Source organism: Eschrichtius robustus, chromosome 13 (assembly GCF_028021215.1).
Source record: "Eschrichtius robustus isolate mEscRob2 chromosome 13, mEscRob2.pri, whole genome shotgun sequence".
NCBI classification, from domain to species: domain Eukaryota; kingdom Metazoa; phylum Chordata; class Mammalia; order Artiodactyla; family Eschrichtiidae; genus Eschrichtius; species Eschrichtius robustus.
In genome coordinates this window covers 55589209-55614795 of record NC_090836.1, presented here as the reverse complement: position 1 = coordinate 55614795, position 25587 = coordinate 55589209, and the positions used below count along the sequence as shown (strand labels likewise).

At 38.5% G+C, this 25587-nt stretch overlaps 1 protein-coding gene across 3 annotated transcripts in view; it reads left to right on the top strand.

Moving 5' to 3' along the window:
• GRIP1 (glutamate receptor interacting protein 1) overlaps positions 1–25587 on the top strand; it is a 454025-nt gene that overhangs the window by 263520 nt on the left and 164918 nt on the right. For all 3 annotated transcript variants that reach the window (XM_068560189.1, XM_068560188.1, XM_068560187.1), the window contains exons 3-5: positions 14388–14523; positions 16836–16981; positions 24297–24380. In XM_068560189.1, coding sequence (XP_068416290.1) covers positions 14388–14523; positions 16836–16981; positions 24297–24380 — 366 coding nt within the window. The remainder of the gene's footprint in view (positions 1–14387; positions 14524–16835; positions 16982–24296; positions 24381–25587) is intronic.

Sequence of the window (25587 nt, the reverse complement as noted above, 5' to 3'; positions counted from 1 at the left end):
GTTCCCCACCTGCAAGGATTATCATCTGATTGAAATGGACCAGTTCCTTGAAGAGCAACAAACTACCACAACTCACTGAACTTGAAATAGTTCATTTGAATAGCCCTGTAACTATTAAGGGAAATGAATTTGTAATTTAAAAACTCCAAAAAGAAGAAATGTCCAGACCCAGATGGCTTCATTGAAAATTACACAAATATTTTAAAAAGAATAAACACCAACTCTACGCAATCTCTTCCAGAAAATAGAAGAGGAAAGGATGTGTTTCTCAATTCATTTTATGAAGCTAGTATTATTACCCTGATACCCAAACCGAAGAAAGAAAAAAAGAAAACTACAGATGATATCCCTCATGCATATAGATGCAAAAAAAGTCCTTAACAAAATATTAGCAAATAAAATTCAGCAATATATGAAAAGAATTATATACCATAAGCAAGTGGAGTTTATTTCAGGAATGCAAGATTGGATCAGTATTAGAAGATCAATCAATGTAATCCACTACATTTTCACACTAAAGAAGAAAAATCACATCATCATAGGCAAAATTCAAACTCATGATAAAAACTCTCAGAAAAATAGGAATAGAGGGGAATTTCCTCAAATTGATAATCTACCAAAAACCTACAGGTAACATAATACCTGATGAAATACTGAATGCTTTTCCCCTAAGTTAGGGAACAAGGCAAGGATATCCATTCTCACCACTCTTATTCAACATAGTACTGGAAGTTCTAGCCTGTGCTTTAGGCAAGAAAGGGAAATAAAAGGCGTATAGATTGGAAACAAATAAAAACTGTCCTTTCTTGCAGGTGACATGATTGCCTACATAGAAAACCCTAAGGAATCTACCAAAAAAAAAAACTTCCTAGAACTGTTAAGTGAGTTCAGTGAGGCCACAATATATGAGACAAATATACAGAAATCAATTGTATCTCTGTATACTGGCAATGGACACGCGTACATCGAAATTAATAACACAGTACCGAGAGATTAACCAAGATGGCGGAGTAGAAGGACGTGCTCTCACTCCCTCTTGCGAGAGCACCAGAATCACAACTGGCTGCTGGACAATCATTGACAGGAAGACCCTGACTTCACCAAGGAGGATACCCCACGTCCAAGGACAGAGGAGAAGCCACAGCGAGACGGTAGGAGGGGCGCAATCAGAGTAAAATCAAATCCCATAACTACTGGGTGGGTGGCTCACAGACTGGCGAACACTTATACCACAGAAGTCCACCCACTGGAGTGAAGGTTCTGAGCCCCACGTCAGGCTTCCCAACCTGGGGGTCCGGCTACGGGAGGAGGAATTCCTAGAGAATCAGACTTTGAAGCCTAGTGGGAATTGATTGCAGGACTTTGACAGGACTGGGGGAAACAGAGACCCCACCCTTGGAGGGCACACACAAAGTACTGTGCACATCGGGACCCAGGGGAAGGAGCAGTGACCCTGGGGGAGACTGAACCAGACCTACCTGCTGGTGTTGGGGGGTCTCCTGCAGAGGCGAGTGGTGGCTCTGTTTCACCGTGGGGATAAGGACACTGGCAGCAGAGGTTCTGGGAAGTGCTCCTTGGCGTGAGCCCTCCCAGAGTCTGCCATTAACCCCACCAAAGAGCACGGGTAGGTTCCAGTGTTGGGTTGCCTCAGGCAAAACAACCAACAGGGAGGGAACCCAGCCCCACCCATCAACAGTCAAGAGGATTAAGGTTTTACTGAGCTCTGACCGCCACAGCAACAGGGAGGGAACCCAGCCCCACCCATCAACAGCCAAGTGGATTAAGGTTTTACTGAGCTCTGACCACCACAGCAACAGTCAGTTCTACCCACCACCAGAGCCTCCCATCAAGCCTCTTAGATAGCCTCAACCACCAGAGGGCAGACAACAGAAGCAAGAAAAACTACAATCCTGCAGCCTGTGGACCAAAAACCACAGTTACAGAAAGATAGAGAAGATGAAAAGGCAGAGGGCTATGTACCAGATGAAGGAACAAGAAAAAACCCCAGAAAAACAACTAAATGAAGTGGAGATAGGCAACCTTCCAGAAAAAGAATTCAGAATAATGATAGTGAAGATGATCCAGGACCTCGGAATAAGAATGGAGGCAAAGATTGAGAAGATGCAAGAAATGATTAACAAAGACCTAGAAGAATTAAAGAACAAACAAACAGAGATGACCAATACAATAACTGAAATGAAAACTACACTAGAAGGAATCAATAGCAGAATAACTGAGGCAGAAGAACGGATAAGTGACCTGGAAGACAGAATGGTGGAATTCACTGCTGCGGAACAGACTAAAGAAAAAAGAATGAAAAGAAATGAAGACAGCCTAAGAGACCTCTGGGACAACATTAAACGCAACAACATTCGCATTATAGGGGTCCCAGAAGGAGAAGAGAGAGAGAAAGGACCAGAGAAAATATTTGAAGAGATTATAGTCGAAAACTTCCCTAACATGGGAAAGGAAATAGCCACCCAAGTCCAGGAAGCACAGAGAGTCCCATACAGAATAAACCCAAGGAGAAACACGCCGAGACACATAGTAATCAAAGTGGCAAAAATGAAACACAAAGAAAAATTATTGAAAGCAGCAAGGGAAAAACGACACATAACATACAAGGGAACTCCCATAAGGTTAACAGCTGATTTCTCAGCAGAAACTCTGCAAGCCAGAAGGGAGTGGCATGATATACTTAAAGTGATGAAAGGGAAGAACCTACAACCAAGATTACTCTACCCGGCAAGGATCTCATTTAGATTTGATGGAGAAATCAAAAGCTTTACAGACAAGCAAAAGCTAAGAGAATTCAGCACCACCAAACCAGCTCTACAACAAATGCTAAAGGAACTTCTCTAAGTGGGAAACACAAGAGAAGAAAAGGACCTACAAAAACAAACCCAAAACAATTAAGAAAATGGTCATAGGAACATACATATCGATAATTACCTTAAACGTGAATGGATTAAATGCCCCAACCAAAAGACATAGACTGGCTGAATGGATACAAAAACAAGACCCATATATATGCTGTCTACAAGAGACCCACTTTAGACCTAGGGACACATACAGACTGAAAGTGAGGGGATGGAAAAAGATATTCCATGCAAATGGAAATCAAAAGAAAGCTGGAGTAGCTATACTCATATCAGATAAAATAGACTTTAAAATAAAGAATGTTATAAGAGACAAGGAAGGACACTACATAATGATCCAGGGATCAATCCAAGAAGAAGATATAACAATTATAAATATATATGCACCCAACATAGGAACACCTCAATACATAAGGCAACTGCTAACAGCTATAAAAGAGGAAATCGACAGTAACACAATAACAGTGGGGGACTTTAACACTTCACTTACACCAATGGACAGATCATCCAAAATGAAAATAAATAAGGAAACAGAAGCTTTAAATGACACAATAGACCAGATAGATTTAATTGATATATATAGGACATTCCATCCAAAAACAGCAGATTACACGTTCTTCTCAAGTGCGCACGGAACATTCTCCAGGATAGATCACATCTTGGGTCACAAATCAAGCCTCAGTAAATTTCAGAAAATTGAAATCATATCAAGCATCTTTTCTGACCACAACGCTATGAGATTAGAAATGAATTACAGGGAAAAAAACGCAAAAAGGACAAACACATGGAGGCTAAACAATACGTTACTAAATAACCAAGAGATCACTGAAGAAATCAAAGAGGAAATAAAAAACTACCTAGAGACAAATGACAATGAAAACACGACGACCCAAAACCTATGGGATGCAGCAAAAGCGGCTCTAAGAGGGAAGTTTATAGCTATACAAGCCTACCTAAAGAAACAAGAAAAATCTCAAGTAAACAATCTAACCTTACACCTAAAGAAACTAGAGAAAGAAGAACAAACAAAACCCAAAGTTAGCAGAAGGAAAGAAATCATAAAGATCAGAGCAGAAATAAATGAAATAGAAACAAAGAAAACAATAGCAAAGATCAATAAAACTAAAAGTTGGTTCTTTGAGAAGATAAACAAAATTGATAAGCCGTTAGCCAGACTCATCAAGAAAAAGAGGGAGAGGACTCAAATCAATAAAATCAGAAATGAAAAAGGAGAAGTTACAACAGACACCGCAGAAATACAAAGCATCATGAGACTACTACAAGCAACTTTATGCCAATAAAATGGACAACCTGGAAGAAATGGACAAATTCTTAGAAAGGTATAACCTTCCAAGACTGAACCAGGAAGAAACAGAAAATATGAACAGACCAATCACAAGTAATGAAATTGAAACTGTGATTAAAAATCTTCCAACAAACAAAAGTCCAGGACCAGATGGCTTCACAGGTGAATTCTATCAAACATTTAGAGAAGAGCTAACGCCCATCCTTCTCAAACTCTTCCAAAAAATTGCAGAGGAAGGAACACTCCCCAACTCATTCTATGAGGCCACCATCACCCTGATACCAAAACCAGACAAAGACACTACAAAAAAAGAAAATTACGGACCAATATCACTGATGAATATAGATGCAAAAATCCTCAACAAAATACTAGCAAACAGAATCCAACAACACATTAAAAGGATCATACACCACGATCAAGTGGGATTTATCCCAGGGATGCAAGGATTCTTCAATATACGCAAATCAATCAATGTGATACACCATATTAACAAATTGAAGAAGAAAAACCATATGATCATCTCAATAGATGCAGAAAAAGCTTTTGACAAAATTCAACACCCATTTCTGATAAAAACTCTCCAGAAAGTGGGCATAGAGGGAACCTACCTCAACATAATAAAGGCCATATATGACAAACCCACAGCCAACATCATTCTCAATGGTGAAAAACTGAAAGCATTTCCTCTAAGATCAGGAACGAGACAAGGATGTCCACTCTCACCACTATTATTCAACATAGTTCTGGAAGTCCTAGCCACGGCAATCAGAGAAGAAAAAGAAATAAAAGGAATACAAATTGGAAAAGAAGAAGTAAAACTGTCACTGTTTGCGGATGACATGATACTATACATAGAGAATCCTAAAACTGCCACCAGAAAACTGCTAGAGCTAATTAATGAATATGGTAAAGTTGCAGGATACAAAATTAATGCACAGAAATCTCTTGCATTCCTATACACTAATGATGAAAAATCTGAAAGAGAAATTATGGAAACACTCCCATTTACCATTGCAACAAAAAGAATAAAATACTTAGGAATACACCTACCTAGGGAGACAAAAGACCTGTATGCAGAAAACTATAAGACACTGATGAAAGAAATTAAAGATGATACCAACAGATGGAGAGATATACCATGTTCTTGGATTGGAAGAATCAACATTGTGAAAATGAGTATACTACCCAAAGCAATCTACAGATTCAATGCAATCCCTATCAAATTACCAATGGCATTTTTTACGGAGCTAGAACAAATCATCTTAAAATTTGTATGGAGACACCAAAGACCCCGAATAGCCAAAGCAGTCTTGAGGCAAAAAAATGGAGCTGGAGGAATCAGACTCCCTGACTTCAGACTATACTACAAAGCTACAGTAATCAAGACAATATGGTACTGGCACAAAAACAGAAACATAGATCAATGGAACAAGATAGAAAGCCCAGAGAGTAACCCACGCACCTATGGTCAACTAATCTATGACAAAGGAGGCAAAGATATACAATGGAGAAAAGACAGTCTCTTCAATAAGTGGTGCTGGGAAAACTGGACAGCTACATGTAAAAGAATGAAATTAGAATACTCCCTAACACCATACACAAAAATAAACTCAAAATGGATTAGAGACCTAAATATAAGACTGGACACTATAAAACTCTTAGAGGAAAACATAGGAAGAACACTCTTTGACATAAATCACAGCAAGATCTTTTTTGATCCACCTCCTAGAGTAATGGAAATAAAAACAAAAATAAACAAGTGGGACCTAATGAAACTTCAAAGCTTTTGCACAGCAAAGGAAACCATAAACAAGACGAAAAGACAACCCTCAGAATGGGAGAAAATATTTGCAAATGAATCAACGGACAAAGGATTAATCTCCAAAATATATAAACAGCTCATTCAGCTCAATATCAAAGAAACAAACACCCCAATCCAAAAATGGGCAGAAGACCTAAATAGACATTTCTCCAAAGAAGACATACAGACGGCCACGAAGCACATGAAAAGATGCTCAACATCACTAATTATTAGAGAAATGCAAATCAAAACTACAATGAGGTATCACCTCACTCCTGTTAGAATGGGCATCATCAGAATATCTACAAACAACAAATGCTGGAGAGGGTGTGGAGAAAAGGGAACCCTCTTGCACTGTTGGTGGGAATGTAAATTGATACAGCCACTATGGAGAACAATATGGAGGTTCCTTAAAAAACTAAAAATAGAATTACCATATGACCCAGCAATCCCACTACTGGGCATATACCCAGAGAAAACCGTAATTCAAAAAGACACATGCACCCGAATGTTCATTGCAGCACTATTTACAATAGCCAGGTCATGGAAGCAACCTAAATGCCCATCAGCAGACGAATGGATAAAGAAGTGGTGGTACATATATACAATGGAATATTACTCAGCCAGAAAAAGGAACGAAATTGAGTCATTTGTTGAGACGTGGATGGATCTAGAGACTGTCATACAGAGTGAAGTAAGTCAGAAAGAGAAAAACAAATATCGTATATTAATGCATGTATGTGGAACCTAGAAAAATGGTACAGATGAGCCAGTCTGCAGTGCAGAAGTTGAGACACAGATGTAGAGAATGGACATATGGACACCAAGGGGGAAAACTGCGGTGAGGTGGGGATGGTGGTGTGCTGAATTGGGCGATTGGGATTGACATGTATACACTGATGTGTATAAAATTGATGCCTAATAAGAACCTGCAGTATAAAAAAAACAAACAAAACAACTAATACTAAACTTTCATTGGGTTATTTGTATGGAAATATGTTAATATAAATGTTTCAGACATTATATGAAATTTCTAAAAATCTTATATTTGTATTTGTATGGAAATATGTATGGAAATATGTTAATATAAATGTTTCAGACATTATATGAAATTTCTAAAAATCTTATATTTGTATTTGTATGGAAATATGTATGGAAATATGTTAATATAAATGTTTCAGACATTACATGAAATTTCTAAAAATCTTATATGTTCTGGTATAATGTTATAAGTAATAATCCTAGTTATTACTTTCAAATGTATATCTCAGAAATAACTAATTTTCTTGTCAACTGCATTATTATGAACTTTCATCAAATCTTTAACCGTGAAAAAAAAAAAAAAAAAAAAATAACACAGTACCATTTGCAGTTGTTCTCCCAAAAATGAAATACTTTGGTGTAAAACCAGCAAAACATGTATAGGGCTTGTATGCTGAAAACTACAAAATGCTGATGAAAGAAATCAAAGAAGTTTCTACGTAATTTGAAGAGATACATTATGTTTATGGATTGGAAGACTCAACATAGTAAAGATGTCTATTCTTTCCAAATTGGCATACAGCTTTAATCCAAATCCTATCAAAATACCCACAAAAGTTTCTATAGATATAGACAAGATTATTCTAATATTTATATGGAAAGGCAAAGGAACAAAAAGAGCTGAAACAATTAAAAAATTAAAAAAACAATGAAATAGGAGGAATCAGCCTACCCAGTTTCAAGACTTATTATATAGATATAGTAATGAAGACTGCATGATACCTGTGAAGGGAGAGATACATCAGTAGAACAGAATAGAGAACCCAGAAACAGACTGATTTTTGACAAGGTGCAAAAGCAATTCAGTGGAGAAAAGACAGCGTATTCAACAAATAGTGCTGGAGCAGTTGGACACCCATCCCCCTCTTCCCCCCCCCCAAAATTATATGAAACTTGACTAAGTCTCACACCTTATGTAAAAAGTTAACTTAAAATGGATAACAGACTTAAATGTAAACCATAATATTATAGAACTTTTCGAAACTGTAGAAGAAACATGGGAGAAAATTTCCAGGATCTAAGGCTCAGCAAAGAGTTCTTAGACTTGACAACAGCATAATCCATAAAAAGAGAGATTGATCAATTGGACTTAAATGTTCGCTCTGCAGAAGACCTTGTTAGGAGGATGAAAAGAAAATCTACAGACTGGGAGAAAATATTTGCAAACCACATATTCAAACAGGGGCCTAGTATCTAGAATATATAAGGAAGTCAAAACTCAACAGTAAAAAAGCAAACAATCTACTTAGAAAATGGGCAGAAGACATGAAAAGACATTTCACCAAAGAGGGTTTGCAAATGACAAATAAGTACACACAAAAAAATGTTAAACATTTCCCATTAGAGAAACGGCTCGAAGTACCCAAGAATTAAAACCATAATTAGATATCACTAACACACGTATCAATATGGCTAAAATAAAAACAATGACAGTCAAGTACTGGCACGGATGCAGAGAAACTGGACCATTCACCCGCTGGTGGGAATGTAAAATGGTACCACTACCTTGGAAAACAATTTGACAGTTTATTAGAAAACTAAATATGCAACTACTGTATGACCTAGCACTTGTACTCCTGGGCATTTATCCCTGATAAATGAATACTTATGTTCACACAAAAACTTACTCATGAATGTTTATCGCAACTTTATTCATAATAGCCCCAAACTGAAAACAACCAAAATGTCCTTCAGTAGGTAAATGGTGACACAAACTTTTGTATATCTGTACCATGGAATACCACTCAGCAAGGAAAAGGAGCTCTTGCCACACACAACTTGGATAAATCACCAGAAAATTATCCTGAGTGTAAAGAGTCAACCATAAAGCTTTCACACTGTGTGATTGCATTTATTTAACATTCTTAAAATGACAAAGTTATAAACACAGAGAATGGGGTAAGGGTTGCCCGGAGTTTAAAGAAGGGGTTGGGGCAGGAGGGTAGTGGGTGATTTATAAAGGATAACACGGGGGATCCTTGTGGTGATGGAAATGTTCTGTATCTTGACTGCATCAAGGTCAATATCCTACTTGTGCTATTGTATTATAGTTCTGCAAAACATTACCACAGGGGAAAAAACAAGGTAAAGGGAACTAGGGGGTCTCTCTGTATTATCTCTTACAACTGCATGGGAATCTTACAATTAAGATTCAATTAAGTTATCTCACAAGTAAAAGTTGCATTAAAAAAATTGCCCATCGATTGGGGGTGGTATTCTGATCGACTTGGTCTGGGGTGGGCTCACACATTGGTATTTTCAAAGCTCCCCAGGTGATTCTAACATGCAGCCAGAATTGAGAAAGTGCAAATTGAACTGATGGACTTGCACTCCCCAGAACCTATGTAATCGTCTACCATTTCTTGTTCCTCTGCCTTTAACACCTCCCCGCTCTGTTTGCTGAGCTGAGGCCTTCTTTATGACCTAGCTCAGGAATAACTCCTCTGAAGAACTGTCCAGAGCACGACTTGCCCAGTCTGATGATGGATCCTTCCAGGTTGCACCATGGTGGCCCTTTCTTTACTCTGGTCATAGCTCTTATCACTCTTTGTTGTAATCGTCACTTTTTGTCTGTCTCCCCGCTTTCAGCAACTGTTGTTACAATTGTTCACTTTGTAATTCCCTGATCATTTAGCCCCTGAATTTTAGGGACCTTCCAAAAATTACAGGTAACTCCCCTTTCCTGCTCTAAGCCTAATTATACTTTTCAAATAATCAATGAGGCAAGAACTTCTAGATACCAAAAGTTTCACAGAACCAAATGAGGTTATTATGCTGTACCTTTATTCTATGCAAAACATTACAATCTTAGTATTACAAAGCATTAAGATGTTCTAATATGGGTTCTGAATACCCTATGCCTATGATACGTGTTTTCTTTTCATTCTTTCTTGCTTTTGTACATCTAAATAGATCCGGACTCTGACCAATGTTTGGGAGGCAGACACAGAGGCTTTGCCAGCCTCCCCACTCCAGGCCCCTGCTTCTGGGGTGTCTGGTTAATTTTTTAATCTCTCTCAGGGTGGTGTAACATCCAGTCATCGTCCGTCACCTCATGCAGGTAGGCTTCCTGGGAAGGCTCTTCCTGTTCTTTCATAGCAACATTAAACTGCCAGCTGGTAGACCTTAGGAATATAATTTTTCACAGAATCTTTGCAAGGATACATGTTCCATTTTTGCAATAATATAAAATATAGCTGTGCCCTCCAAATCCTAGTGGCATTTTTTACTGATATTGTGAACTTTGTAGATTAATTTAGGGAGAATTGTCATATTTTTACACTGGGCTATGAGCCCACTGGAATATCAGTTCCTAGATGACAGGGATTTTCTCTGTTTGGTTGAGTTCTATCTCCAAAGCCTAGAACAGTGCCTGGCCCGTAGTAAGTGCTCAGTTTTTATTGAATGAATGAATGGGATGCCTTTTCATTTGTTCTGGTTTTATATCCCTCAGAAGTGTTTTAAAGTTTTCTTCGTAGAGATCTTATATATTTTTCATTAATTTTTTTTCTTAGGGATTTTAGTTTTTAGCTATTGTAAATGGTTTTTTTCTTCTGTGATTAACTTCTAACTAGTTGTTGTTTGTTTATAAAAGGCTATGGTTTTCTTCATATTAATTTTTTAACCATCTATGTTATGGAATTTTCTTATTTGTTTGCAAGAATTTTTCATACTTCTCTTGGTTTTGCCAGGTATCATTGTTACTTTTCTTAAAACTTTCTGGAGTTCAGTAATTAAGAGGAATGAATTTCAAGCCCAAACAAAAACAGCAGACAACTAAATCTAATTCTATCAGTGAGATTCTTGTTGGTTGAGTGTGTGCTGGTACAGATGTAAACCTGCAATTTCTTTTCTAAGATAATTAAATATGGTGATTAAGGAAACCGTCAAATCCAGAACCGTCTCATTCCTTGCCAGTTGGGTATCATCTGTTCCCTGCGCTGCTTGCTAATTTGGAGAGGCTGCAGTCTTTACTACAGAATCCTCTTCATTTGGGGAGGGATATTTGTAATTTAAATCACAAAGAAAGAAACTGTCAATATATATTGATTTGCCCAAGTTCCACTGTTTCACTGCGAGCTTTTTTCAGTAAGCCTTGATATACAAGCGAACTTAGGCGAATGAATGCATCTGTCTTCATTTCTGCTTGCCATTAGATCATTCTGCAAGCATTAAACACCAAAAAAGACATAAAATGAGTGATCAGTCTAGTGGAGAGTGCAGGTTAGCAGAAAGCCAACGCCAGAAACTTGTTCCTCCCTCTCCAAACTGCTTTTCTCCTTTCTTCAGAAACGCCCATAAATGATTTAGTCAGTCCTTCAGGGACTAGAGATGCTTATTGGCAGTTAACATTCTTGTGATTCAGCACATTTTCTTGCAACAGTATTCTATCTTTACTCCTGAGTTTTGCCTAATTTAGATTCCGCCATAGGTCTGTTCTTCTCCACTAATCCTGATTGATAAGTACGGACAGATTACACAGAAGACGAAATTGTGAAATAGATGTTGCATTTGGAACAGCAAGTTTTCATTTTACATTGTTGCCAGGACCATCTCCTCTGTGGCCGCCTTCCCCACCACCAACACTGTGACATGGTGCTCTGTGACTCATTTGCCTCTGTGACTGGGCTTTAAGCATCTCTGACTTTTTCCGTCTTTGAGTTTCATTGTCTGACTCATAGTAAGCACTCAATAAATGCTTGAATCAATGAATACACAAATTACTCAGTTAACTGGTACATTAATATTTTCTTTCTTTCGTGTTTTTAAACTAGCTCTTGGGGAAAGATTTGAAATATTTTTAAACAAGAGGGTAACTGACTATTACCAGTTTAAAAAGTAGCCCAGATGGATTTGTATTTTAACAGAGATCAAATCAAACTAATTGAATTTAGCTTTTCTAGCTTTTCAGGATTTAGCCAGAGACCTGGTTCCTTCTGGAGGAAACTGCATTGTCCACGTCCCATAAGGCTACACTTAAGTCCTGGTATCCCATTTTATTCAGGAAGCACACTCCTGAAAACCAGAGTACAAATGAAATTCTTACTAATTGAAACTTATTTCTCACTTGTCTGTTACTACTATTTTATAGTTGCTTCTTTGTGCATTTCTGATTGACCTTTAAGACAGGCCCTTAAAAACCCATGCTCCCAACTCCTTAAGCAAAGCTCTATAATCAAGTGCTTAAACATACAGGGTCAACTACATATTTAAAGAAAATGCAAATAATTTGTTGGGTAAAATTGTTGTATACGTTATGTCTCTGTAATATGGAAAGTCATCATCCATTATGTAATTTTCATTCCTTTAGTTATTAACCTTATTTTTAAAATAATTTATAGCTAGCCTTCTGCCAAGGAGGACTGATAGGGGTTGTTTGTTAAATTGACCTCTTCAACTATCAGTTGGGCCTATGTATGTCTTTATGGGATATATAGAGGGTTGTTCTGTTCTGTGTTACGAGAGCTTAGGTAAAATGCACACTGTGGTGGACTTTTGTTCCAAATGCTCCTGGTAAATGATGTAAAGGGCCCTGTGCTTTTATGTACTTGACAAGAAATTTGCTTCTTGAATGTCTATCTTTATTTGGTCTCTCATTCAAAATGTAGTAAATGAAGCTGACATCACTCACACTGACTGACTCTTCCTTGGCTTCTTTTTTTTTTTTTAATTTTTAATTTTTTTTTATTTTTGGCTGTGTTGGGTCTTCGTTTCTGTGCGAGGGCTTTCTCTAGTTGCGGCGAGCGGGGGCCACTCTTCATCGCGGTGCGCGGGCCTCTCACTGTCGCGGCCTCTCTTGTCGCGGAGCACAAGCTCCAGACGCGCAGGCTCAGTAGTTGTGGCTCACGGGCCCAGTTGCTCCGTGGCATGTGGGATCTTCCCAGATCAGGGCTCGAACCCGTGTCCCCTGCATTGGCAGGCAGATTCTCAACCACTGCGCCACCAGGGAAGCCCCCCCTTGGCTTCTATTTTAAAGAGCAGTAACAACTCGTGTATACAGTGTCATGAAACTGCCATGAAAAAGGAAGTATGCAGGGCTGCTAAGGTCACAGGATCTGGCAATCTTGAAAGTCCTGCCTAGACTGACATTAATACATCGAAATCAGTGGCCTGTCCCTGTTGCCTTCTTTCCCTAAGTACTCTGTTCTCCTCACTAGATCAGAGGAGAGATTATTTCTTTCCCTAACATGATTTGATGTTTTTAGCAGCTAATGGGATAGTAGACCAGCAGCAACAATTTAAAAACCTTTATGATAAGCATTCATAAATTTTGAAATTATAATTAACTCTGTCATGTGTAATAAAGGAAAGGGCAGAGGTGTGTAAGTAATCTTTTTGGTTTTTTGACTTTGAAAAAGAACGTCTGTTCTTGAATTTTAATATGAGTGTCTCTGATGTCCTAGAAGTTCATAACCCCTGAAATTCATAACCTGATTCAAGAGGAGTTGGAAAACTGTCCAGTTTCCCCATCCCTACCCAGAAAGTATATGCAGAGAGGGGGGTAACATAACAGAGAATTTTAAAACAATGTTTATCGTAGTTAGCCTCTGGATAGGTAAATACTGACGCATTTTTATTTCTGAAAGCAAGGATAGTCTTAAAGTTTTCTTTCTGTAGTGCCTAAAATCAAAAGATGTGGGTTCCCTCTTGGTGCGTAGACATTATCCCCACAAGATCAGTGAGATTTTAAAATTTCGGAAGTAGAGAATGAGGGGTTAACAGAAGTTCCCTGGGGATTCTGAGGACCAATCCTGCTTTAACATACCGTGACACGTTTTGTAAGAAATGATGTAAGTCACAACATGAAGCTATTGTACTTTGTTTTCTGAAAGACAAAAAAAGAAAAAAAAGTCAATAATATTTTTCTTGGACCTGTAGAAAGCTCTTGTCTTGTGTCACTTGTCTTCCTCAGCAAAAATATATCGGGAACTTGGAGTCTGCACTATATGCTTTTGTATCATTATTTAAAATTCCATTCTAGCCCCTTGTCTTACGACTCTCAATTGTTCCCTTTGGAATTACAAGGAGAGACACCAGAGAAAGTCACTTCAGAATGACAGAAAACAAAGGGCGAATATTATCCTTGTACATAAGCCATGTCAGACTATTGTGACTCTAGAGCGAACTACCCCACTGGTACCCATTTTAATAACCTGTAATGGAATATCTGCTCCGCTTTATCTGTATGCTCATCTTTATGAGATACTCTGCAAATTACAATGGAAAAGAGGCCACAGATCTTTTCCCACAAAAGAAAAAGTGCAAAGAGTTTATGGGGATGAGTCACTTCACCACCCACAAAAACAACCCCTTGCGCTTCTACTGTCATTTACTAAAGCAGATGCTTTTCTGTTAACAGAGGAATTCAAGGGCTCCACCGTGGTTGAACTGATGAAGAAGGAAGGCACTACCCTCGGGCTGACGGTCTCAGGTGGAATTGACAAGGACGGCAAGCCGAGAGTATCTAATCTGCGGCAGGGAGGAATTGCTGCTAGGTAACTGCATTGTGTGAAAATGTAGAAAAAGAAATGCACGATGTAATTAATTCAAAAGTTAAAGCTCCATCAGAAAAGGTCACTAGTACACAAACGACCCTGCCCTCTGCCGGGCAGAAGCATAGGGGGGCACGTTTCAGAAGCATGGCTTTTCTGGCCTGTGCCAGAATCACCAGGGAGCTCTCGTGTCTTCTCAGGAGCCCCCAGGCTCTCCTAAGATTTTAATTTTAAAGTGTTTGTATGGATCTAGTCCTCAGATTGCCACTGAACAGCAGACAGACTGCAGTGGGAGTGAGATGGTCTGGTCATCTAACGGGGAACAGATGGCCCATACGCTGTGGATGAGGGGAAACTGCCGCAGAGGGACATGACAAGCCTAGAAAAAGAGGGAGGCCCAACTCCAAGTTTCTAAGTAACAATTTTGCTTCTCCTGCATATTCTCAACTTTTCTACTTGTGAGATTTTCCTTTCATTAAGACAAAGAGGTGGTTTCCAAAAGGACAGAAGGCTTGGTTGAGGAGGTCTCATTTTATCCTTGTTCTGATGAACTGCAGATGGCACTGCGTCTTGCTGACAGCAGAATGTCCTGGGTGCTGGGCAGCGGTACATTTGCTTTGCAGGCAAATTCTAAATCTACCTCAGAAAGAGGGGGTGGAATGCCCAGGTTTCATTCAAAGTGAGGTTAATGTCCCTTAGATCCTGGACACCAATATTTGTGTCCACATAAGCACAAATTAAATTTTAGAGTTCTTAACTTATAAAGTGTCACCTGAAATAGTGATTACTTTCGATGATCAACCTGTTGGTACAGTTTATAAGTTCAATCCAATTGATTGCTCCATGATCTGGGGAATTGTCTGTAAAACAGGCTGATGTCAACACAAGCACCTTAGTCTCCTTCCTTCGGGTTTTTTTTTTTTTTTTTTTTGATTGAAGGACAGTTGATTTACAATGTTGTGTTAACTTCTGCTGTACAGCAAAGTGATTCAGTTATACATATATACATTCTTTTTTATGTTCTTTTCCTTTATGATTTTTAAGAGATTTCTTTCCACACCATAGCCTCCTTTAACTTTTAACAGTCGTGGCCAATCCATGATGCTAGGACTTCCTATGTCTCCAGGGCTTCTGCATATGTAGCCCCTAAAGCAAGTGTGATTGGCAGGGGAGAGGGTAAGAATGTGGTTTTCACATGTATTGATGCTATAATTAAATGTAGCGCTGTGCCAGTTATGTTGAGTATTATCGATCACCAAATATTTATTATTTAAGCCACTACCATTTAACAGGTAGTAAACCAAAATAAGTAAAGATAAGATCCCTGCCCTAGGGGGGTTTATGATCGTTGGGGGAAATAAGGCATAAAAAGCATGAAAAGTTTGGGAGCAATAATCGCATTGCATAATAGTAAAAAGCAACAACATAAGGGTTGTCACAGAGCATTAGGCAATTAAGTTGCCAAATAAGTGTCAGTCAGTAAACCTGAGTTAAGAGTGACAACACGTACTGCTGGCGAGAGCGGATTACGGAGGCTTCGAAGGAGGAATGATTGGAGCTGGGCTTATGTAAAACAAATGAACTTGGTATTTTTATTTGGGGAGAAAATAGTATTGAATTAAGTCCTATCATAGTTCTTGCTGCCTGCTCTTGGTTTAAAAGTAGAGTTTGACTAAAAGCCCCAGAGTAGCCAAGGTTCTATTATGATGGTGAAGAGAGGATAATGTTACTGAAAGCCAGTACTTTCGTTGTACTTTCTTCTTCACCAATACTTTTTTTATTAGTCCCGCTATAAGCAATAAATAGCAAAATAAGCTCACCCTCTGGTTGGCCCTGGACACACTCCCAGTGAAGATAACGAAAGTGGTGAAATGTCCAAAAGGCAGGCAGCAAAAATGAGAGGGAATGAGAAGAAAGGGAAAATTCTAGTGTGTCCAGGATCTGGATAATCTGCCCCAAGAGCGCCACCTCTTTATGGGCAGAGCAACTAAAAATAACTTTCTCTTTATTTTGTTTTACGGTACCCCTTAAAAGTAAAAGAGGTAGAGGGTTAGGAAGAAATTGGAGACAGCAGCAGACCCAGTACCGGGCTTCCGAAGTGTGCAGTCAGCATGAGAAGAGGGGTCCACTGAGTCTCTCACCCACTCTCCGCTGCGCACCCGCTCCGAGGAACCAGCCACATCCTAGGAGCCAGGACTCCAGCTGTGTCGGCATTCTGCGCTTGCACGCTTATCCACGATGGGGAAGAGGGAAATATGGTCAGACTGGACTGCGGAAAGGAGGGGTCCACTGAGGTGACATCCTCTGTTTTGCAGAAGTGATCAGCTGGATGTGGGTGACTATATCAAAGCAGTGAATGGCATCAACCTGGCCAAATTCCGCCACGATGAGATCATCAGCTTGCTGAAGAATGTCGGGGAAAGAGTGGTTCTTGAAGTTGAGTATGAGCTGCCGCCAGTCTGTAAGTCATCACAAGCCAGGGGCAGAACAGCTGCATTACGTTTTGGCCTAAAGCTATTGGTTCCTATCTTTTTCTCTTTTGCCATCATTGTCTTATTACAGGAATGGTAGAGTATAGTTTCTTAATATTTAAAACTTATTTGAATTGCTATAGCCTACTCAGGAAGAATGTAAAAGAGCATAAATAATGATGAAATTATCTAGGACTCATGTTTCATTAAGACCATCTGTGAACATCATAATTGAACTTAAGCTATTTTAATAAACTGTCCACATATTTATAAATTCTGTGCAATAAGTTCCATCCAGGCTTTGTACTTAGTGACTGAGTTTAGGAGAAGCATGTTTAACGTGATTTCTATTGATTCTTGTGTAGTTATGTTCATTTCTGAAGCATGAAAATAGAATCAGAACACATTGTTAAGTAATAATAATAGACATAATAAAAGCGCAGCCAACATATTTTGAGAGCTTACTAAATGTCCAGCATTATAAGGAGCCCCTTTTATTGGTACACTTAAATCCTCACCGCAAAGAATGTCAGCATAGCAGAGCTGAACTTTGATGTCAAATAGCCAGTTAAATCCCAGCTCCAACTTTTACTAGCTACATGCCTTTGAGAAAGTTACTTAAGCTTCTTGTATTTCAGTTTGCACATCTGAAAAATGGGGATGATATTAGTAATCTATGATATTACTCACAGATCTGTTATGAGGATTAAATGAGTTAGTATTTATATAGCATTTAGGACAGTGCCCGACACTATAAAATTTTTTGTTAAATAATAAATATATAAATCAATCAAAACTGTAAGATAGGCATTATTTTCATTATTATTCTCATTTTACAGAGACTTAAGTTAAATATCTTTCCCAAATTAATAGGCATCAAAGTTGGCTCTTTGCTCTTCTGTACTACTGAGAACTCAGACTGATTATTACTAACCGATAATAATTCATTTGTTTAGCAATGACTTCTTGGCATTACTATGTTCCAGTCCCCACAAAGTACATTGGTGGAATTTATATTCTAGCAGGAGAAGACAGATATTAAAATAAAACCACAGTAAATAAGTTAATTACAATTGACCCTTGAACAATAAGGCGGTTAGGGGTGCCAGCCCTCCGCGCAGATGAAAATCAATGCATAACTTATAGTTGGCCCTCCCTATATGTGGTTCTTCCAAACCCAAGGTTCTTCTATATCTGCAGATTCAACCAACCAGGTATAGTGCAGTACTGTGGTGTTTACTATGGAAAAAAATCCACATATACATGGACCCATGCAGGTCAAACCCATGTTGTTCAAGGGTCAGCTGTATGTTGTATGAATGTTATGGGTCATGAATGCTGTGGGAAAAAGAAAATAAAGCAAGGAGGGGAGTTGGGAGTGCTGGGCTGGGGATGGGATTGCAATTTTAAATAGAGTGGTTAGGAACAGCTTCATTGAGAAAGTGACATTACTCAGCGACTTGAAGGAGGTGAGGAAGTTAGCTGTATGGATTTCTGGGGGAAAAGAGTTCCAGAAAGAAGGAAAAGCCAGTGCTAAGATCAAAAGCAGGAACATATCTGACATTGTTCTAGAAACATTAAGAAGGGCGGTGTGCTGGAGCAGAGTAAGCATGCAGAGAAGTGGGGGGAGGTGGTCTGAAGTGTAAAGGATAGGAGCGTCTGTGTAGGCCATTGGAGGGGCCTTAAGTTTTGCTCTGAATGATGCAGGAAGGCATTGTATGATTTGGGGCAGAGGAGTGACATGATCTGATGTATGTTTTCAAAGGCTGCTCTAGCTGCTGTGTTGAGAATAGACTGCAGGGACAAGGGTAGAAGTTTGGAGGACTATTGCAGTGATTCAGATAAAAGATGGTGGTAGAGATGGTGACAAGCACTCATATTCCTCATCTATTTTGAAGATAGAGCCAACAGGATTTCCTGATGGATTTAATGTGGGTTGTGCAGAAAGAGAGGAGTCAAGGCCCACAGGAGGTTTTGAGTCTGAGTAACTAGAAGGATGGAGTTGCCATTAACGGGGGTGGGTAAGCATGGAGGCAGAGCTGACTTGCGAGGAGAAGATCAGTAGTTTGTTGTTTGAAATGCTACAGTTAAGGGGCCTATTTGCCATGCTGAGAGGAAATGTCAAGACGAGAGCTGGAGATACGGTTTGGCGTTTGGGAGAAAGATATGGACTAGAAATGTAAATTTAAGAGTAATGGGACTATAGATGGTGTTTGAAGCTTGGGGACCAGATGACAGCACTCAGAGAGTGAGTGTACATACCAATCATGAGTTCTTATTCTTTTTTTTTTTTTTAATTTATTTATTTATTTATTTATTTATTTATGTTTTTGGCTGTGTTGGGTCTTCGTTTCTGTGCGAGGGCTTTCTCTAGTTGCAGCAAATGGGGGCCACTCTTCATCGTGGTGCGCGGGCCTCTCACTATTGCGGCCTTTCGTTGTGGAGCACAGGCTCCAGACGTGCAGGCTCAGTAGTTGTGGCTCACGGGCCTAGTTGCTCTGCGGCATGTGGGATCCTCCCAGACCAGGGCTCGAACCCATGTCCCCTGCATTGGCAGGCAGATTCTCAACCACTGCACTACCAGGGAAGCCCATGAGTTCTTATTCTTAACATAAAATCTAACACTGAAAATCTAATGGTGATTTTACAACAAAATCCATTGGAATCTGTGTTCTAAAACCTTGCTACAATGTTTTTCATTTTCATTAAGAGCAGGCAGTGAAATAGAGTGTTGAGAGCTTGGGCAGTGTCACTAGTTAAATGTCAGTTTTGTCCCTTTCTAGCTTTGTGACTTTGGGCATTTTATTTAAGTTCTCTGAGCCGTAGGTTTCTCAGCTATAAAACGACTATAATGGATGTAGAATTTTTGTAAGAATTCAAGGCTATAATCCTGTAAAGTATTTAGCTCATAAGCACATACTCACTAAGCCATAGTGCGTCTTAGCCATTATTATCATTATTATTATTATTATTAATAATACTACTACACTGAAAGTACTGTGTTTTCTTGAACTTAAAGTCAGTTTGCTTTGAAATCACTATCTTAAACCACTGCTAAGGAGTTAAGAGGAGTCAAATATCTAGAGCTAATGCTCTTTGATTAAGCATCTGTATTCTAGTGGGTAGATGAATATCAATAAAGCACAACCTCTTCCTAAGAGGAACTCTTAGTATAGCTCTCAGGGTGAGGTCAGTAGTGGAGATTTGCTGAGTATTATCCAGCAAATCCAGATAATCCAGAGCTGGGGATTTCGGGGTAGATTTGAAGGAGTTTATGTAGGTCCAGGAGGAAGACGAACACTCCAGGCACAGGATATGGCAAGGAGGTAAGAAGATAGTCCAGTACGTAGGTTGAACTGCAAACGGTTTGGAGTTGCTGGAACACAAAGGGAAAGAGAGGGCCTGGAGAGGAATGAGGTCAGTGAGGTAAACAGGAACCAAGTGAAGGAGGACCTTATAAGCCATGTGGGTAGAGTGTGGGTGGTGTCAAGTGGGCAATAAGGAGCCTTTAAAAGCTTTGAAGGCCAAGGAACAGCCATCACATCAGGGTTTTTAGACTTATTTTAAGAGGTCCAATGGAGAACAGATCAGAGGCTATAAGCCCCAAGGCTGTTATAATTTCCCAAAAGAGAGGTAATATCCTGAATAACTATAGCATTAGTAGGGTTAAAGAGGAGAGGGTGGGCATCAGAAATATTCAGGGGTTGGTGATTATACCAGCTTTTCCTCCCTCACACAGTAAAGCTGATGGAAAAAGAGAAAATATTTTTAAACACAGAAGTGTGAATTTTGTGGTAGAAATCAGATAGAAGAAGTCTATTCGCCAAGGATTATCTCTGTCTCCTTCTATTATGTTAGATAAATTGATCAGATCTGTGAGTTCAGGGAGGTTGAAGGGATTAATAAGCTTCCCTTTCACTGAGCTTAGACAGCCAGAGCAGGAGCAAGCCAGCAGCAGTGAGGGCCCGGGAGGAGAGCTGCCTGATGAAAGGTAGGCCACCCGAGGCCGAGACTGTAACTCTCTCAACAGTCACAGCAATCTGAGGCTCAGCCAATCCCAGAGTCCAGAAAGAATTGGAGGAAGGCGTGTGTGTGTGTGTGTGTGTGTGTGTGTGTGTGTGTGTGTGTGTGTGTGAGAGAGAGAGTGAGAGAGAAAGAGAGAGAATGGTACAGAGACAGAGATCTGATAGAAGAAAAATGGAACTTTGACCTTGGGCAAGCCACTTACCTTTTCTGAGATTCAGTTTCTTAGTGAAAATGGAATAGTCGATCTTCATGAGCTCAAAAGTTCTTTCTGACTCTAAAATTATGTGATGTTTTGAGACCGTATTTAGAGAGAATGTTACCAGGCTGTATCTTGAGTATTAATGTGTTCAAAGTTGGTCTAGAGGAGTGCCTTCAAATTTTTTGGTCGCATAACCCCTAAAGAATTTTGAAATATTACATAATTCTCATCCAATTTTTAACACCTAAAATTCTTTATGATAAACTACAGTAGTTGGATAGGATATAATTTTTAGCATGATGTTTATTTTATACATCTTTGAATACCATTTCCATTCAAACCTTGGAGCTACAGATTTACCTCATTTGTTTTATGGGAAACGTCTGCCACAGAGTCTTATTGTCAAAGGCGGTCCTCACTGTTAAACCATCAGCTAAATCAGACTAGCTTTTCATTGGAAGGAATGCTTCCTTAATTCAAATAAATGTGTTAAAGCATGTCCCTGTGACAGCCTTATTACTTCTCATTTCTAATTCTAAGAAAGATAGACAGATGATAGATGATGATGGTGATGATGATGATGATGATGATGATGATGGGGAGGTGCGGCATGGTGGGCGTCCCGGGTCTCCTCCCCATGGTTCATTCTGGGATGTAGTCTGAAGAAGCATCAGCTACCCAGGGGAAGCTCTTCCTGTGGCAATGGCAGAGGGAAAACAAGACAAGCCCAACCACAGGAGCACATTTCCAGACTCTGCTCACGTGTCTTAACACCCCATTGGCTAAAGCAAGTCAGCTGTGCAAACCCAATGTAATGAGGTGGGAAAGTGCACAACTCCTATTTTCCTATGGGAAATAGTATATATTGATAATTTAGAAAAACTAAATCCACCATAGTAAAATAGAGAATGTCACTTTATGTTATGGAAGTATATGCATATGCACATATAGAAACAAAGGACAACAGTACAACTAAAATACTAGGGAGGAGTATTTTTGCATTATAAAATTGGTTTCTACCTAGCCTTCCTATGTGCCCAGTTTGATTTTTTGGGTAAGCCCCTTAATTGGATCTCTATGTCCACATACACACATGTGAAGTAATGAGTAAAATTCACATGGCCAAACAGGATGTCTGGTGCTGAATATGAAAACCCAGTCGCCAAGAGCCAGTCATGCAAATATAAATTATAAAGACCAAATCTATTTCATTAAATATATTAAAATGCAGTCAACATTCCCATTTATCTTTGTAAATGATGAACAGCAATAGTGTGGATAATCTAAAGCTGTAGATAATCCCCGAAGTCTTTATATTGACTTTAGATTTGTTTGTAAGATTTTATGGTCAGCAAGGTTTAGTTCAAGCAAAATTGAAATTACAGTGCTTTGCATCCCCAGAACAGACACTTAGCCAACAAGGACAGGTGGCCCAGAATTAGAATTTGGTTGTATATAATTGAAAGTTGATTTAATGATTAAATGAAATAAAATTTGTAAACCGCTTTGCAGAGTTCCTTGCATACAGTAGATGCTCATTAATTATTTCTCCCCATATCTTTTCCCTAATAGAACAGAAAGATCATGTTCTTAACCAGTTTCTTCAAGTGGCTTGTTGGGTCATGGAAATAAGAAAACATTTGGTTTGAACTCAATTTTTTACATTTAATTAAAACTGTACTTCAACACTTTCAGCTATTTGTATGCACTGTTCCTAGCTGATTAGAATAAACTGAAATTCCCCTGATAGCAAGAATATGACATTTAATTAAATCAGCAGCGTACCAAAACATTTTGTTCAGCTGTAGGTTTATGTTGTTTTTTTAGCAGATCCAAGTTCTTACTGTACTTTATGTCCCAACTGGCTGTGTGCAGTTTTGTGAATTTAACTGTGTACTTTTCCTAATCATGTCCATTCCTTTGAGGATTCAGAATTTCTGATAATTAAAAAATAATTATAATTAGTGCTTAATTAAAATTACTTCCTATTTCTGTCAATGACAAGAAACGTTCTTTTCAAAGATACCTTTAAATTCTGTCTGTTTCTTGTTGACAGCTTGATGTAATAAGCCCTTCAGGATCTAGTAACAATGTAAAAAATGTGTCATTGATAATGAACACAGCCTTAGACAATTAGACATCACTGTACAAATTCAAGACAAGGAGCTAAGACCATCAAATTCTATAGATTGCCAACTCTTGTCTCCATGAATAAAAATATCCTTGTATCCATAATGATAAAATATTTTTTAAAATCTAGCAAGAGTATACTGTATAATCAGAATTACTCACTAGTTTCTTGAAAAAACAGTCTTAAAGGGTAGTTTAGTTACTATTCATATAACTTATCCCCTCGTGTATAATGTAATTAGAGATAGCAACTTGGCAATGCAATTTCATTTTGTGAAATGAGAGCAATAACCAGGCAAACACAACCTAAGCATGATAGTATCAAGTAAAATTAAGTAGATCTTTATTAGTCAGTAATAATATTTTGAATGTACTTCGAATTTCTTTTTCTCTCCAGGTGTCATTCAGGTTGCTGATGTCTTTGTTTAATTGCTATACATCATGTCAGAAAATCAATTTGCATCAGCTTAACGTATTAATGATAATCTGAGAGTAATACTTTTCCTTCTTGTGCTAGCTGCAAAAGTAAATATAAAGACAATAATTATTTCATAATTTTTATAAAAATCATATTATTTTTGCATTATACAAAGGGAAAACAGTTCTATTTATCATATGAAGATTGTCTCTCTTGTTATATAAAATTTTAACAATGTGAGTATTATGCTCTGTCTAAAAACTGGCTACACAGGAGCAAAGGAAGTATCTCTGATTTTGATTCCACCTGGACCTATATAAGTCATTTATGCACATGACTATTTTATGGTATTTGTATGTCATTCCAATTATTTTTTGTAACATTTTCTTTAAAAACAGATTTTTTTGCTGTTTTATTACTCAACAAGAATTATTTGCAACAAGGGATCTGTAGTATTTTATGCCTATCAAAAAATCCAGAGATGTTATTATGATGTAAGACTTATATTTCCCTCTCTCTTTCCTGCATTCAGCTGTTCAAGGATCGAGTGTTATTTTCCGAACGGTGGAGGTCACGTTACATAAAGAAGGCAATACCTTTGGTTTTGTAATACGAGGTAGGTGGCGGTTAGAAAATAGAACTAACAGATATTCTTGGAGAATTTGTCAGTGAAATACTGGGAGTGAACTAGAAAGTCATCCTAAAAAAAACTGATGTCTTCTGTGCCTAAAGTCACATTATAATATTTGCACCCATTTTTCTTTAAAGAAATAAAGCAGTAATTGGGAATCCAAGTGGAATCCAAATGATCTAGCTAATTTATTCCAGTTTGTTAATACAGAACAAGAAGCCATTATTTGTAAACCTTGTGAACTCACAGTCATCCTACTGATTTGCCACTTGTCAACATGTCTTTTGTCTTCCCTTTTATACTTTTCTATATCACTGAGTCAAAAATGTTGATGAATATGGATGATTTGATATAATGCACTAGGATTAAGTAACTGTGTTTAAATTGTTTTCTCCTAAAATACATATTGTTACTGTAGCTTCCACCTGATGTGCATCAGCTCAGTTCATCTTATTTTGGAATGATATGAATAATAAAAATGTCAGGTGACTCCAACTTGTCTACAAAACCATTAATTCTGAGCTGTAATTCTGGCTTTTATTATTTTAGTTTTCTTATTAGTAATTTCATCCCTTAAAGATTACACATACAAGGGACTTGCCTGGTGGTGCAGTGGTTAAGAATCCACCTGCCAATGCAGGGGACATGGATTCGAGCCCTGATCCAGGAAAATCCCACATCCCGCGGAGCAGCTAAGCCCGCGAGCCACGACTACTGAGGCTGCGTGCCACAACTACTGAAGACCGCACACCCTAGAGCCCGTACTCTGCAACAAGAGAAGCCACCCCAATGAGAAGCCTGCGCACCGCAACAAAGAGTAGCCCCTGCTCGCCACAACTAGAGAAAGCCCACGCATAGCAACGAAGACCCAACACAGCCAAAAATAAATAAAGAAATTTATTAAAAAAAGACTACACATACATTAATAACTCATAATTCGTAGTATGACAGTGAGGTTCAATAGGGAACTAGGTAAGCATCAGGAATTTTTTAACATTTCTTGATTTTTTAATTTGTTTTTACCTATTACATTTTGTACTTCACCAGAGTCAAAATTCTATCAAAATTATTAAGACATTAATTAAAATTAACTAAGCATCTTAATAAATGTACATGCATCAAGGAATAAAACAGATGTGTTCACTTACACAGACTTGCCTTAATGACTGAGCTTTGGGCATTAGGTTCAATT